The 16378-nt window shown below is 41.2% G+C and overlaps 2 protein-coding genes across 5 annotated transcripts in view; one reads left to right on the top strand and one right to left on the bottom strand.

Annotated features, from left to right (window-relative positions):
- The window catches only part of SYN3 (synapsin III), a 214478-nt gene that overhangs the window by 60922 nt on the left and 137178 nt on the right, over positions 1-16378 (top strand). For all 4 annotated transcript variants that reach the window (XM_079992670.1, XM_079992667.1, XM_079992668.1 and 1 more), the window contains exon 6: positions 489-578. In XM_079992670.1, the coding sequence (XP_079848796.1) occupies positions 489-578 (90 nt within the window). The remainder of the gene's footprint in view (positions 1-488; positions 579-16378) is intronic.
- Positions 4103-16378, bottom strand: part of TIMP3 (TIMP metallopeptidase inhibitor 3) — a 46399-nt gene continuing 34123 nt past the window's right edge. The window contains exons 2-5 of the mRNA XM_079993125.1: positions 16041-16123; positions 11506-11617; positions 10580-10701; positions 4103-9300 (exon numbers count right to left, since the gene is read on the bottom strand). Of these exons, the coding sequence (XP_079849251.1) occupies positions 9103-9300; positions 10580-10701; positions 11506-11617; positions 16041-16123 (515 nt within the window). The 3' untranslated portion in view covers positions 4103-9102. The remainder of the gene's footprint in view (positions 9301-10579; positions 10702-11505; positions 11618-16040; positions 16124-16378) is intronic.

The following is a 16378-nucleotide window of genomic DNA, read 5'->3' as shown; positions in this document are numbered from 1 at the left end:
GACATTGGGGGGGGGGAGGGCATAAATTTGCTCCTGGAATTGCCAGTGTCTATTGTGAATATTTGGTTTTGTGCATCTCAGTTATGTCCCAAGTTGTCCCAAGGTTGTGCTTCCACATAGAACTCAGTAGGAGTGGTTTAGGAATCTTTATGCCCCTACCGCAGGTTCCATTTCTTGCTCTTGCTCTTGCTCTTTGGCACAGAAGATGATGGCCTTGGGCAGGACAACAGTGCTGGATTTAGGGTGGTGTGGGCAGTTCCCCATAGGGTGCTGAGATGCGGGGGCACAAAATAATAATAATAATATTCAGAATATCCATTTTAAAAGCAAATGTACCAAAAGAAGTTATTGTAAAAATAAGAAATGGGAGGGGAGCAGATTTTGTCTTTCCTCAGGTTGCCATATTGCCAAAGTCCACCCCTGAGGATAGGAATTGTTATATGTATGTGCTTGTTAAGTTATATGAATCCTTTTTCTTTCCATTTTAGTTCTCTCAGCTAATTAAAATCTTCAACTCTCTGGGTCCTGAGAAGTTCCCTCTTGTGGAGCAAACCTTCTTTCCAAGCCATAAACAGATGGTAAGTACCTTGGGTTTATTTTCTTCGATGGTGTGCTATGATATATAGAGAATGGCACTGTGACTCTGGAGAGAACAAGAAAACTATTCTGTGGGCCCTTCCAGACTAATGTTTTATTACGGGTGTACTCCACAACATGTTCTTGAGACAAGAAGAGTGGATTTGTGGTGAATTTATTCCACTTTAGTGTTTTTGTGTGTGATGGTTCCCTGATGCCACCACGTTATTGCTGTCCAGAGGGGCTATACTGCCACAAAAGTGGGGCAAAAATAAACTGGAGCATTTGTGGCATAAAAAGCTGTGGAATTTAAGCAGGAATTTACATAAAATGCACTGATTAGAAATAATGCAGTGTGGCCGCCCCAGAATTTTTGTAGGCACAAACAGGATTGAACGCGGGTTCACAAATGACTATCCTAATAGCATCATGAACACAAATCATAACGAATGCACAATAAAAAGCATGTCTGGAGGGGCCCAGTGACACCTAACAGAAAAGCAGCAGCGATGTGATGGAATTTTTTAAAAGTCCCATTCCCATTTTCCCCCTGGTTCTGGGAAGAGGACATTAGAAAAGTGAAGTAATATTTGACTGATGCATAAAGATTTCTGGATCTTGACAGTAATTGGTTCATACAAGGATGGAGGGCTGGATTTAGGTTTGATGAGGTCCTAAGCTACTGAAGGTAATGGGACCCTTTATATGTCCAGCTGTCCTTTATCAACAACAAATTGTCGCTGTTTTTTGTGTTGAATATATGCTATATGGTAATTTATGGACCTAATAGGTATCTAAAGCCATTTGCACATAACAAATAGGAGCCTACACAACACAAAATACTTTTGCTGTATGTAGGTTTTATTTGTTTTTTATCTTATATTTTGGAAATGTACACCCAGTGGTTATTTTTCCTTTAATATTTTGGGGGCCCCCAAGAGAGTGGGGTCCTAAGCTATAGCTTGTTTAGCTTATACGTAAATCCAGCACTACAAGGATGCATTCCATATGTATCTTTTTGTGTCTTCAAGTTTGCCAGTATTGATGGGTGTGACATTGTGTCTGTCAACAGATATGCCCATCCCATTTGGTCAGTTTTACACCTTCAGGCTTGGTGCCTTGAAGGCTATTCCTCCCTCATGTGTGCAGTGTTCATGATGGCTGCTGGTGCCCCAGTCCTGATGACCATGCTTCCTTATCATACTTGTGCATTTGTGCCTGTCTACATACAAAGTATAACAGTATAACATTCATGACTAGGGTGTTGGCATCTTCCATGCACTGCAGAGAAAGATGCAGTAGCAATGGGAGGGGCAGGCAACGTGGGATGCGTCAGACGTTTGTCTGAAGAGGCTGTGCATGTGGCCTGATTATGCTAGTCTTTCCTATGGCCATAACTCTGTATTTCTATCTGCATGCCTTGGTGCCATCAGTATCATTTTTGCTGTGCAGGACTGCATTCAGAGTAAATGCAGCTGTTTCTGCAGGAATTTGTTCCTCCTGTTTGGACAAATAAAGCAGACTGTGTGGTACAGTACTTGGAAAGATGTGTGGGTTTGCATTCAGCATTACAACTGGTCTGAACTTTTCAGTGATGAGAACTACACAGTACTTAAAAAGCTGTGATACCATTGCTAATAAACATTTACATCAGGATTACTCTGTGAAGTCTGTTTGAAAAATGTGACCCAAACTGACTTCCTTTCGTTATAAAATTATTTTCCCATCTCTCACCCAAGTTTTCCTTTTGGGAGCTTTGGTTTTGTCAGTGATCCAGTGGACTCTAGAATTAATATTATTAATAATAATAATAATAATAATAATAATAATAATAATAGACTTTATATACCACCCTATACTGGAGGTCTCAGGGCGGTTCACAGAAAATAACTGCTTGTTATTCATTTAAAATCTCAATAAGGACTATAACTATTTACATGCAAGTCCAGGTATCTTTTCTTATGACATGAAAAAGATTTGGTGCATTTATTTTTATACATCTAAAAAGAGGTCTGGATATGCATAGCAAAAGTACTTTTTCTTTTGAAAGAAAGAACTTAATCCACAAAAGAAATGCAGAGGTTATTAAAGCAGTACTGTATACAAAAAACACCAACCATCCCATACTTTTTCTGGGGAACTTTTTCTTTTGTTGTACATAGCCTTAGGGCAATAACATTCAAAAACTCCAGTTTGAACCAGCTTGTTTCTTAATGTAACAAATGCTGTATAATGCTTAACTGTAAATAAAACCTCTAAGTGGTTGTTTAATTATTATACTGTGTATGGGCCTAAAACATCTGTGTTTGTAGAATTATAAGCAGCCAGGGCTGAGGCATCAAGAGTTGCTGATAATTTATGAGGTGTAAGGAGAGCAGAGGGGGAACCCTCTTGCATGAGAAGAAGTGAGGATGCTACTATTCAAAGTGTGAGTGCCATAATCTCCCTTGGATCTGAGCTGCTGCAGGAGAGGACACTGTACTAGATTACTCCAGCTGCTCTCTGTGAAGGATTCTCATTCTATTCCCTTGCTTCATTGGGTAGGGCTGAGATAGACTGAGTTGCTACCAGTCAGTGTGGATTCCGAGCTGGATGGACTGATTGTCTGACTTGGTATAGAATTTCAGCTTTTCATGTAACTAGAGCTTTGTTTTGCACTTGTTAATCTTCTGAACTCTGTTCGCAGTTCAAGATGGATAAAGCAGAACCTCACAAATGACGCGCCATATATTGTTTTGATTACTGGATACAGTTTTGAAAGTAGCAAAATGAACTTGAACTAATGTAAATGAATGCAAATCTTGCTTGCGTTTGCACATGGCCAGTGATCCCCATATGATCGTTATCTTCTCCTCCAAATAAAAAATAAAAATCAATTTTCACGCATAATAATTATGAGAAAGCTATGTGACCAACACACGCTAGATTTTGTTCCTAGCTTTGGCACAGAGAAAGAGGAAATGAGAATTCCCAGGGATGACGCAGAAGTCAAAGTGGGAATTCTAAGGAATTAGGAATAAGACCCATTGAAAGCTGTGGAGCTTAAGGTCATGTTCACATTAGTGGCTTAAAATGCAGCAAGGTTGTTTTTCCGCACTGGGTTTCAAGCCACATTTGTATAGTGTTGTTCACATCAGAGTGGGGGCAGGGATGTCTTCATTCAATATACATTACCTTTTTGGTTTTCCCGCCCCCTGCAACCCACACCCCAGAACTCTATTTATGAAGCTGTATTCTGTGTATGCACACTTATCTGCAAAGGCACGATGGCTGTCTTAAATGCACACACTATTCTTAAGCATTAAGTGAATGTGGCTTAAGTTTTCTAGTTGGATTGAAGCCGGTTTGAGAAAAAGCACATCAAACAGAAGTATTTGTAAAGGATCAATATGGTTGCGGAGTAAGTGGTAATGTGAGCATACCCTAAGTGTCTGAAAAACATGAGTCATCAGCATTCTGCCACCAACCAACAATAGCCAGTCAGATAGCTCAAAACTGTCAACCAAATTAAAGAAGGGAAAATGTCTGTGATAGAAATAAAACACTTTATTGTTTTAGAATAAAAGGACACTATAAAAAGTGAACATTATTACCTTAAAAGACAATATACATTCATCGAATATAAAATTTATAAATAACAAAAACAAGGAGGAAAACTGTAAACGGTGCTACAAAACTAAGCAAAAATTACATTCCTTCTGGGGAGACGTTTTCTCCCAGACTGATAGTAATGGAGAAGATAAAAGAATGCAGATTTACAGCCCAACCCAGTGCCTGTATGTTCACAAGAGAGCCCCACTAAGTTTGATGGGACATACTAAGACTGCAGAAGGCTGCAATCCTGTGCATACTTGCCTGGGAGTAAGTTCCGTTGAACTCAGTGGGGTTCCTTTATTCGGAAAGGCATAGGATTAAGCTTTCTTTGAAATGAGTAAGGGTTCTTCATTGGGCTTGCACAGACCTACATCTCAAAACATCTGGAATCAATGGAAAGGTGCCAGTTGACTTCAACAGGTATGGCTCAGGCCCATGCACCAAGTGCAAAGCACAGCTTAATAGCTATAATGCTGAGAAGCCAGTGTGGTGGATAGAGAGTTGCACTTGGGTCAGGGTTACCTGTTTCAAGTCCCGCTCTTGTCCTGGCAACCTGTAAAATGGGAATGATGGCAAGGGTTGTTGTGCAAGGGAATGAAGCAAAGATTATAAAGCAGTTTGCAATTTTGTTTTATTTTTAATGATTTATAAAAAAATTGTTAGCAGTAGCAGACAGTAGGATGGGGGAGCGGTGCTTACCTGACTTCCTGGCAGCAGAGTCATTACTGCTTACCGGGATGAGGGGTGGGAAAGCCAAGGTAGCAGGGGAGTTTGATGCTGTTCAGATGCAGCAAATATGGCGCTCCTGCCAGTGCATTTGCACAGCACCAAGCTTCCTCCCTACCCCGTTGCCCCCCAACCTCCCTCCCAGTAAGCAGCAGCAACTACCCCACCCCAACATCCACTACTGATTATTAGTAACACTAAAAAATGTGGAGATCTCCCAAAAGAAATGTATTTTTTGCTGGGTTCTTCCCCCTCAATCTTTACCCTCCATTTGACTCCTTATTAAAACAAAACAAAACCCCAAACAACCCTCTTTGATGGCTTGATTATCAGCGTGGTGAAAGGTTGTTCTCTTCTGCCCTTGCCTTCTTAACTGTGTTGCATGCCCTCCAACAACTCTTTACTTTCTGTAATGTACAATGGAAATCTGTATACAAAAAGAACTTACTCCCCCCCCCCGATGGGGGGCCTGTTTGTTTGTTTTTTGTTTGTTTTCCTACAAAGCACACACATATATTATAGCCTGTATAAAGACACATACCTTCTTGGCAATTAAAGAGATTTCTACAATAGCTTTATAGCAGAGCTGTAAAGTCTCAGCTATGATCTTAAAATTCTACAGTCAGTGAAAATAATACAAATGCGGAGCTGCCATTCAGTGGAAATACAGATCACATTTTTTAACAACCCAGTCAACAGGAAGCTGCTTCCCCTTCTTGCCTTTCAAGATCTGAATTCATGTTAGGTTTATCTCAGAAACGACCCAAACTGAACTTAGGCCACCTTATCTCCAGCAAGCTGATAAATAACAACCACTGCTAGAAACACTGAAATACTCTCCCTACCCACATCAGTCATAACACTGGCTTCACTGAATTTGGCCTGTTGCAACTTAAGCTAGACTTGTTAACTTCCATTTCAGAAGGGTGAAGGTTTGGTGGAGATAGGATTAACTCAAGTCTCAATATGATTTTATGTGGCCTTGGCAATTTTTCAAGATCTGATTTATAGGTACGTAGACAGGTCTGGAGGGTGCATCCTACTGGCTATGAATGAGCTACTGTCCTCAAACCTTATGTGGGACAGCGAATCTGCGCAGAGGTTTTGACAAGTTCAAAACATTAAAACACTTCTCATATGTCTTCGTATATTGTAGTGAAGTGCACTATTTTGTGCCCATACAATCCTCTGTATGACATTAAATAAAAGCTGTATTATCAGTGCCCACTGTGCAGCTTTTAATTTCCAAAGTATGGAGAGGGATCCACCCCTGTGGTTCAATACTAAAATGGATAGACCTTTAGAACAATGGCATTGATTTTGGCTAGATTAGAAGTATGTTAGTGCTGCAGTTATCACCATTGTAGCTCTTCAGAAGTATCAGTTCAAGAACGCTTCTGCTGCCAATAGCTCTGTGAAAGTGTCAGCAATTCCATCACAATGATGGCTTTAAATAAGTGCCCTAAAGGGTCGATATTTCCTCCCTGGAAACCAGTACGAAACCAGGCACACTGAATCCTATCTTACAATTGGCAAAACTTGCTCTTTTTCACTTCTTGCTATGGATGCCCGCTCGCTGTACAAAAAGCCCAGCTCCAGACAGGGGTGGACTTTGGTAATCTTTCATAATATGGCACCCTGTGTGAGCCCAAAATTTAGCACCCTTAAATGGATCTTCTCAATTTTGCACCCCCTCAGCTCAGCACCCTACGTGGGGAACTGTCAGCACCGCCCTAAATCCAGCACTGCCTCAGGGTCCAACTCTGCTGCCAGAGGGAACACTGGATGAACTTTGCTACTGGCCTAGTGTAGCAAGCAAGAACATAGGGTGCAGCCTTGAGATTAGGACGAATATGCACAACCAGCAGACCACATGATAAAACCACTTCAGTCTACAGACTACGGATTGCATGACTGAATGCTCCCTCGTGTTAAAATAACTTCCTACAGAAAAATATGACATCAGCAAAAAGGGGCCTAGCTTAGATTTCTCTGGGATATGCTGGTTTTCTGTGTACAGTACGGGGATTATGAACCCCAGGTCATGACTCTCGTGGTTGTGGGAGCTCCAGTGCACACATGAAGCTCTCCCTGCCTGTAAGAAGGTAGCTAGGCACATGCTTAAGTTGATCGCTTTCCAGCTTATGACAGCTCTGTTTTCTACACTGGAATGAATTGAAGACAGATAGCAAATTAAGACACACAAAAAACCAACTTTTAAAAAGTACTGTAAAGAAAACTTGTGTTCATTGTCAATATTTCACCCCATTTCACAGCCTCCGCAAAGTATATAGTTGCCCATCCCATCAGTAACCCTGCTTCTTGACAATATTATAATGTAAAATACTTTTATTACAATATTTTTATATTATACTTTTTCATAATAAAAACAAACAAATTACCAAGTCCACAGTGAAGGTGGGAAAACCTCCTCCTTCATCCCTATTGCCAGAAGGTTTACTGAGCCCACAAGCATAGCTCTGCTTAATCATAGCCAGCAAGGTAATACATCACTAAAATGTTCCTTTAGGCTACAATCCTATACATACTTACCTAGGAGTAAGTCCCACTAAACTCAACGGGACATACTTCTGTGAAGACATGCATAGGATTGCATTGCAAGAAGGTGATTTCTAGAGCCTTAGGAAATTCTGTACTTCCTAAGTATTTCTCTGGTAGCACAGATGGGTGTGTTATATACCTATCTAGCGTATTTTTCTGGCTACTATCAGACTGATGCAGATCATTTCAGAGGAGGAAAAAGAATGACCAAGGAGTGTTTCTCCGCATAGAATTCATATGGCAATGTGGTAGTGTGAAAAGACTCCTGTGTAGTATAATTGCCACACAATGAAAAGTCCTAGAAACAGAATTGTTTTTCACTTTGATTAACCAGGGCACTTTCCCAAGACTGCTTTGTTAATGACTGGTGGATAGGAGAAAACATAGTGACTTTTCAGTCTTCGAATAGCTGTGTGCGTTGGCCCTTACTGCAGCTAAAAGGAGAGGAGGGAAGCACATAGCATGGGGAATAAACACCCATTATTGTCACTACTGCAGAAACACCGGAAAGTCAACCTCTTTAGTTTTAAACAAAAAAATAAAATAGTATCCAGTGACTTGGAATGTGAAGATTCAAACTTGTCATTGCTTATAGCATGAAACAATTCCATGTCCTGTCAAAAATAGCTTATATCATCATATCTATATACATTTCCATTCAACAAAACAGTGTTTTGGCATCTAATTTCTTAATGCCAATAGCCTTAATTAGATTACTTTTTTTTTCCTTTTCTCCAGACTTCCCTTTGCCTCTCTTTCCAAGTATCTTTGTTTAAGTGTATTTATTTGTTTTATTTTGTATTGATACGTTTGCATGTATTAGGGGTTTATGTTGAAAAGGCCTCTTGGAAGCCTGGCTAAAAACCCCAAAATGCCTGGTGTTGATTTGGTTCTGAACTTGTTTGCTCCGTACTTAGAAGAGGGATTCACTCCCATTAATTGGTGTTTATTTTTAAAAGCTGTTATTTATGCTCTTGCACAACCCAGAACTACAATGGAGCTTTTACATTCACATTTCAAACGAGACAGGCATTTTGATGTAGTGCTTTTAATGCACATGACAGCTGAATCCCCCCAGTGCTCCATCCAGTTCAAACATCATCACTTTCTTTTCATCCATCCGGTGTATGGCTTAAATTTACTCACATTGTTTATCCTAACTGGTTGCATTATTTATTTTTAAAAAGAGTATCTACATGGTCTGAGGAGTGAATGTGTAAGTGAAGAAGCAGCTTGGGGAAGGGGCTGGAATTGTGATACAATACCCATCTGGGAAATTTTTGAGATTTTTGTTTTCCTACAAAAATATAGATTATATTGCTATATAGAGAGTGATACATAACTGAGAGCCAAAGCTCCCTTATTTATCTGGTGTGCAAACAGAAGTTCCCAGATAAATCTCTTCTGACCAAAAATGGGTGACAGCGATTGTGTTGTTGTTTTTAAGTGATTTAAAACAAAAAACAAAAAGATAATCAGTTAAGACAGCATAGATTTAAAAAACAAACAAACACCAAAGTTCGAAGTGCTAAAATTCGCAAGAAACAGGCACTAATATCATGGTTGTCATCATGATCTGATATGAGTTAGTGTCCAAAGAATGCTCAGCCGCATGGGAGGGAAGGAACAAAGAAAAGAGGGTGTTCAGGGGTCTGTGGCATTGATGGTAGTTTTATCAGGAGGTGCCCATCCTCTGTACCAGCTGCAGTAGCCCTCCTTCTGCTTGATGCAGGCATAATGCTTTGACTGGTACCCTGGCTGGCCAAAGCTGGAAAGCATGTCTGTCCACAGGCACTCATTCTTGGAGGTCACAAAGCACGGAAGGTAGTAGCAGGGCTTAATCTGTAGTTTCAAAAAGAAAACAAGTGATGGGGGTTGGCTAAAATGGTTTAAGACGAGTCAGGCGCTTTGCAGCTTTTTCTCTTAACGTTGCGTTGCTATACTTGCCCACTCAGAATTAAACCCCATTTGAGTTTGATTTGATTTACTGCCTGGTACGTCCTGTGCCTGGGGACGCGAGTGGCGCTGTGGGTTAAACCACAGAGCCTAGGACTTGCCGATCAGAAGGTCGGCGGTTCGAATCCCCGCAACGGGGTGAGCTCCCGTTGCTCAGTTCAGTCCCTGCTCCTGCCAACCTAGCAATTCGAAAGCACGTCAAGTGCAAGTAGATAAATAGGTACCGCTCCAGCAGGAATGTGCTGCTCTGGTTCACCAGAAGTGGCTTAGTCATGCTGGCCACATGACCCGGAAGCTGTACACCGGCTCCCTCAGCCAATAAAGCGAGATGAGCGCCACAACCCCAGAGTCGGCCACGACTGCACCTAATGGTCAGGGGTCCCTTTACCTTTACTTAAGTCCTGTGCCTATATTAGTTTGTTTTGTTTCCTTTGAAAAGTAACACGTCAATATGGAAACCTCTGAGTTCAGATCATGGGTTGCAGGGAAATTCAACCGAATTGTAAAGCTGAAAAGTATATTTCTAGTATTTTTGTAATGAGCCGATCCAAAAATCATATTCTTGAACTTGACCTGTGCCTTGATTAATGGAACTACCCTAAGCCCCTGTCCCTGGCAGGGAACCTCAGGGAGCCAAATGCAGCCCTCCTGGCCTCTCTATTGGGCCCTCAGGACTCTTCCCAGGCAACATCCTGTCCTCAGCCACATTCCTCACTGTCCCTGCTGTGCACTGTCCTTGAACATTTCTGTGTGGCTGGAATGTGTCCATGGACTCTGATAATACCTCTTGCTTGCTTGCCTGGATTGAAGATACCATGAAATGTGTATGTAGAAACTAGTCTGCTGATAATATAAAATTTACATTTGTTGCACCACTCAGTTTTGCTGCTGGTCCCACCTACTACTGGTATGTGGCCCCCAGAAGATTGCCCAGAAGGGAATCTGGCCCTTTGGTTCCTTACTTCTGCTTAAGCCTGTGGGAGATGCATGCTGTGTGACTGAGCTCCTAGCCCTTGCAGAGCTTTCATTTTGCTCTTTTCTTCCCAGATTTTCACAGGGAATAAAATTCCAAAGTTCCCCTTCTATTGCCTCTCCCTTCCCAGTCCATCCCCAATATATGAAGTTGTTGACAACTCAAGGAGTGGTCACCGTAGACAGCACACACCTTGCAGCCACAACCGAGGTGGTAACGATGGTTGAGTCCTTTGCGCTGGGAGAGAGTCAGTCGATCCCACTTCTCATTCAGGTTACACAGTCCTGTGTAAACCTTTCCATCATAAACTCGGCCTAGAAAATAAAACTGCAAATGAGCCATTCAAGTGTAAATAATTTGTTAAATTCCCAGATGTGGAAAATATCCGTGCCAGTATTTCTGCAGTTTGGAAGTTGATACCAGCTACAAAAGTCCCTCCCACATGCGAGGAATTAGCAACAGCATGGCTACCTTTTGAAATATAGTAAGGAACTGTATCCTACTATGTCATGCCTGCTTATTTTCATGCAGGGCTTGTGCCTTCAACACCTATATAATTAGCACTGAGAAGATGAGGTGGGTGGGAGGAATTCCCTAGGCAATTATGCTAATCTGAATATGACTGCAAAAAATTCAATTTCACATGTGTCAATATTTCAATATTGCCCAATATTTCCAATTCTGAATGATGGTAGATTAAGAAAAGAATACCAGTTACTAGAAGACCTGAATTTGGTATTCATCAAGATTGAAAATTCTTTTTAAAAAAAAAATTAGCTCTCAAAGTTCAACTGGAAAATGTTCAGAATAAAATTGACTTTGAATTTTGAAATGTTGATAATTCCCAAATTTGTGTGAATTTTCATTAATAAGATACTGTCTTCTACAATGTAAAACTAACAGTCACTTCTCCTGCACCTGTTCCAGTCAGACGACACCTGATTGGCACAGATAATTTTGGAAGCAGAGTTAAATCAAAACTTTAGTTTTTGAGACTTGTGGGTTAAATACTTGTAATCCACATCCACTAGCACTAAGCTGCAACTCCTCTAAAAATACAGTTGAAACAAATACACCCTACAAGCAAGCTGCAACAGACAACTCTGCTATTTCTTTACCTGTAATCAAATACTGGTACTTGTTGACCTCCAGCTTGACCCCGCAAAGGCTTTCAGAGGCCTCTGTGTAGATATATTGAACATGTGGCATCTTGTCAAAACCCCTGTACATCTTTAAAAAGGAGAGAGAGAGAGAGAGAGAGAGAGAGAGAGAGAGAGAGAGAGAGAGAATTTTTAATAAAATATCATGCAACCAAAAAATAACTGAGCTTGGAATTTCTTAGCTCTGAGTATTCAAACAGCTAACTCCAGGATGGCAACCCTGTATTTCATTTTAATATGTTGCAGTACATTTTCTAGCATGGTGGCCCCAGGAAATTTGGCAGATGGTGGGTTTGTACAGCATCAAGCATAAGTGTGTGTACTCAATGGACCACTAATATTAGAGCACAGTAATGTCCCTTTTCCATTACTGAATGACTTCCTCAGCTCCAGAAGTTAAAAACTATATTATAATGTATGCCCCTCATGTTTCCAGATGTTTGTGCCTCTCACAGTACTACAGCTCCCAAAGTTGCTGGGAAGGGAGCGCTTATGATAGTTAACTGGTTCTGGTTTGGGATAGTAATGTAAGGCATGCTGAAACTCTTTTTCAGAGATGGATGGGCACGTTTTGCTACCTTGTACAATGAACAAGGGCAGCCTGTGGAAACAAGGAAAGTCTCCTGAAAAGAAAGCTCTAATCATTGTTTTTTTGTTCTTAAAAACACACACAGAATATCCTGCAGCTTTTATTCCGGGCACAATCCCGTGGGATCTTTCGTAACCTGCACCCACTCCAACACAGGAGTAATTCTGAGTAGACTGTTGGTTTTGTCAAGAAGGCGACATTACTACTCTTAGAATCTTTCTGTCTCCACAGTCCTGTATTTTAGGAAATGAATGTTAGAGAACAAAGTATTAATGAGCATTGCCTGGTAGCGCCTGCTAGAACAGCACCAGTTCCCACTGACTCAGCATTCCATTAAGCAATCCTCCATTCCTGGGGATTAGGTGAGACTGTGCAGGAAAAATCTACGTACAAATCATGTGGTCCATCTCATTTTACAGTGGCCTTAAGACGGATGTCACGAGACAGAATGGTTGTTGCCACTTCATGAGTTTTAATTCATGGTTTAAATACTAACTGCTTTCCCTTACAGCTATAAAAACTTTCCTATCCTCTGCCTTAGAATGGGCTGGAGTGAAGATATTGGCAGCTGCATGTGCTGTGTGCCTCAAATTGAGTAGAGACGCCAACAGTGTCAGTAGTAATGCTGACCTCCTTTGTTGCACGGTCAGCTACAGTACTTTTGGAAAATTCCCAGAACACGCTGCCTTTATATTCCCAAGCAATAACAAAACATCATGGACTGAAGCCATATCAGAAATATTCTCTTTAGTTCTCTTTAGTATGCAGTTGGGAAAGAAAATAATATTTCATAACACAAACTCAAAAGGTTTACTCATGCAACTGTACAGTTTCAACATATAGTTAAACCGTGGAATATATTGTAATGTAATGAGGTCCACCAACTGGGGCAGCTTTACAAGAGGTTTAGATAAATTTATGGAGGATAAAGCTCACCATGAAATCTGTCAGGCCCAAATTGGAATCTACAGTTATGTAGATTCTAACAGCTAAATTTGTTAAAGCAACTATGCCACTGCTTTCATATTTTCTATTTGCTCGGTAAGGCTAAGTAGGTTGAAGTCAACCATAGCCCGGTCTCCTATATTTATCAGCAAATCTCTGTGTCTGGGTGAGTATAAGTCATTGTGTCCTGTAGCCAGATAGTGGCAAAATGTCTCATTCTCACAACATACAGGGAATTGAATCTTCCTCAGTAAAAGTTAGAGGAGAGCAGAATTCTGGGAATAATCTCACACATCACTTCTCTGAACATGATCATGTGGGAGAAACAATCCTTAGTTGACCCAAAAGTTTCACCACTGGATTCACCTGGCAGATTTTAGGTTTGGCACAGGGATGTGTCCAAACCCTTGGGATCCAATCTATTTACACCTTGTGGTGCTTTATATTACCAGATCAATCTCTGCTTTATAGGAATTCAGCACAGCCTACGTTTTAACACATGGGCTGGGCTGCCAAAACCTCTAGCTTGCTCCTATGTAGCCTGTACAAAAGTTATTGATGTCATTTGCCTTTACTCAAATAAATGCAGACCCTAGCTGTTATCAACCACTGCCATAAGCACAATACCCACAAGCGATTTGATTTTTTAAGAAAGAAAGACCAATGGAGCTACACAGCTTTAAATAAAGTAAGGGAAACTGAGATTTCAAGCAAAAATTCCACTCCAGGGAAGGAGGTGTGTCGAGGTTGGTTTTGGCAGCAAGTATAGTTTGCGATGGCTTTGGTGCTGCACAGCTTTTATACTTAGCTGGATGATGCCTTATAAAGAGAATTACTGTTATTAGGAAGCAGGCAAGTGGTTGTTTTTCTAAACCATTGCTTTGTCTAATATGTTTCAGATTTCTGCAAGCACTGCCAGAGTCTCTATTTGTTCCTTTTTTCTCCCTCTTCTAAAGATATTTTAACCAGTCTTATGATTGAGATGTTGCAGCCAAGAAAAACAAACCAGAGCAGATTTTTAACATTACATAACAAGAGGTCAGTTGGCAAAGGAATGTCCAGAACAACAGGTTTAAGGAAAAGCTGCTCATGGCTAGAAAGTTCAGGGGAGAGCGCAAGTGAATGCAATGAGGCCGCTTTTATTTCTCCCTCCCTCTCTCTCCACAGTCAGCAGGCAAAATCTAACCAGGCTCAAAGGGTCCAAGAATTAGTTGCACCTATATAATTATCAGATATGTCACTGCCTTGCTTAAGCTCACTCTGGGGGATGTGGGCATTTATTGGCACTGTCGGCTAAGAAAGCAAGAGATTTGGAGTTCATGATCTTGAACTGATATTTCATGTGGCAAAGTAACATGTGGAGGGGGGGGCAAGTCAGGTGGCTGTGTCAAGATGCATCTCCATTTCAAACAAATATCTTGAAAATGAGTAAAAAAGGCCCTTATGCTGCAATGGCCGCTTACCCGGTCCAAGGGTAGGCGGCACTTGCAACCCAGCAGCACAGCGGCTCCTTCCTCCCCCCAGACCCATGCAATGTTTGTTTCGGACACTGGTCCCTTCCCCTGTTTGCCGTGGTGCTCTCTGGGTTCCCACAGGACCCAGGTTTGAATTTGCACTAATCCATGGCCACTTGGGGGGTGGGGCCAGGGAGTAGACCTGGCTGCTGAAGTTTTCTCTCTGGTCCACTCCCAGGGCATTTAAATAGGCTGGTGCTGCTCTCAGTCAGAACAGGATGTGGGAAACCAAGGTTCAGCTCCTGCCTCAGCCTTAAAACTCACTGGGTGACCTTGGACCAGTCTCAGCCTCACCTACTTCACAGGGTTGATGTGAGGATAAAATGGAGAGGGGGGCAAACTTGAGCTCCTTGGAGGAAGGTGGGATATAAATGGGATAACAATAATACTGCCTCAACAGTAGTGACTCCCCAACTCTGGGATGTCCTCACCTCTCAGGTACAATCAAGCACCAACACTGATGCCATTTCGACATCAGGTCACCAGGCATTTGATAAAGTTGTGTCCCTCACTTGGCTGATGCAGTTATTTGTTTGTTTGTTTACATAGTTATAGCATACTGTTGTTTTTACATTAAGTTGTATTGAAATGAAATATTGTTTTCTTGTAATTTAATGTTGTTTCTTGTTCTGAAACTGGGTGAAGAATTAGTAACAGGCTATAAATAGTCTAAATAAATATTGGCATGATCACACAACTGGTTTCCTACATAAAAAGGTGACGTGCATGAACTGTTTTCATGGTATGCCCTGGCTGCAGACTGAAATGGTCTCTAAACTAGGTTGTCAGAGTGACAACTACCCCTCCTGCATAGGGAGCAGCAACCCACAACTGAGAGAAAGCCCAGAAGGCAAATAATATTCTGTTCTGTAGCACCTGGAGTAGAATGGGAAGTTATTTCTAAGGACTGTCGCACATGCATGTGTCAGCTTTGTGTTTTGAGAGGCTGTGGGCCAAACTATTGTGAGACACTATTCACACAATTAACAATAGCAGGTATGTGTTCATGGTGAGTGGGACTATTTGCACCAGGACCCACAGGGTAGGTAGGCTTTAACCCTTTGCTATCTCACTGAAGCCCCAGGCCAGATCCACCCACCCCCGACCACACAAGCTATTTGCACTGGAAAAGAGCTCCCATTCACCCCAAAGGAAGATTTTATTCCAGTGCTAATAGGGTAAAATAAGTAGGAAAATATGCATTTTGAGAAGCAACACATTAAAAAGTACTGGGAAAAATTGCATGTTCTATAAAAAAATAATTAGCAAATTGATGCTAACAAATTTATGAGTTCACATATATGAAACTGGTTCAAAACTAGACCAATCCATTCATCCGTAGTTAGCATATCATGGAGTTTCATGAGATCTATTCTCAGATAATGGCATTTCTACCACAATTTGAAATGTTTTACTGTATCAATCCAGTATGATTGTGTACATACCTTCATTTGTTTGACAGTATATTGCATCGTCCCAAAAGGTCCATCCTTCATAAGCTTCTTGCCCACTACCTTGGCTCGGATGACTGTAATGAAAAGAGAAGGGTTTATGAACAACGCTGGCACCAGGTCAATAGCATCTCTGGCCTCTAGTTCAGCACTGAAGACAGTATGTATCAACAAAATGTATCAACTGTCCCAGAGTTGTCTCATATTTATTTAATTTCTATGCAAACTTAGACTTTTAGCATAGTGGCACCAGTATTTTGGAACACTGTTCCTATTGAAATCGTACAGGCCCCTACAATTTAATATTTCATCAGCTTCTGAAAACATTTTTG

Source organism: Podarcis cretensis (genome assembly GCF_951804945.1).
Source record: "Podarcis cretensis genome assembly, chromosome: 10".
Taxonomy (NCBI): Eukaryota; Metazoa; Chordata; class Lepidosauria; order Squamata; family Lacertidae; genus Podarcis; species Podarcis cretensis.
This window is presented reverse-complemented; position numbering and strand designations above follow the sequence as displayed.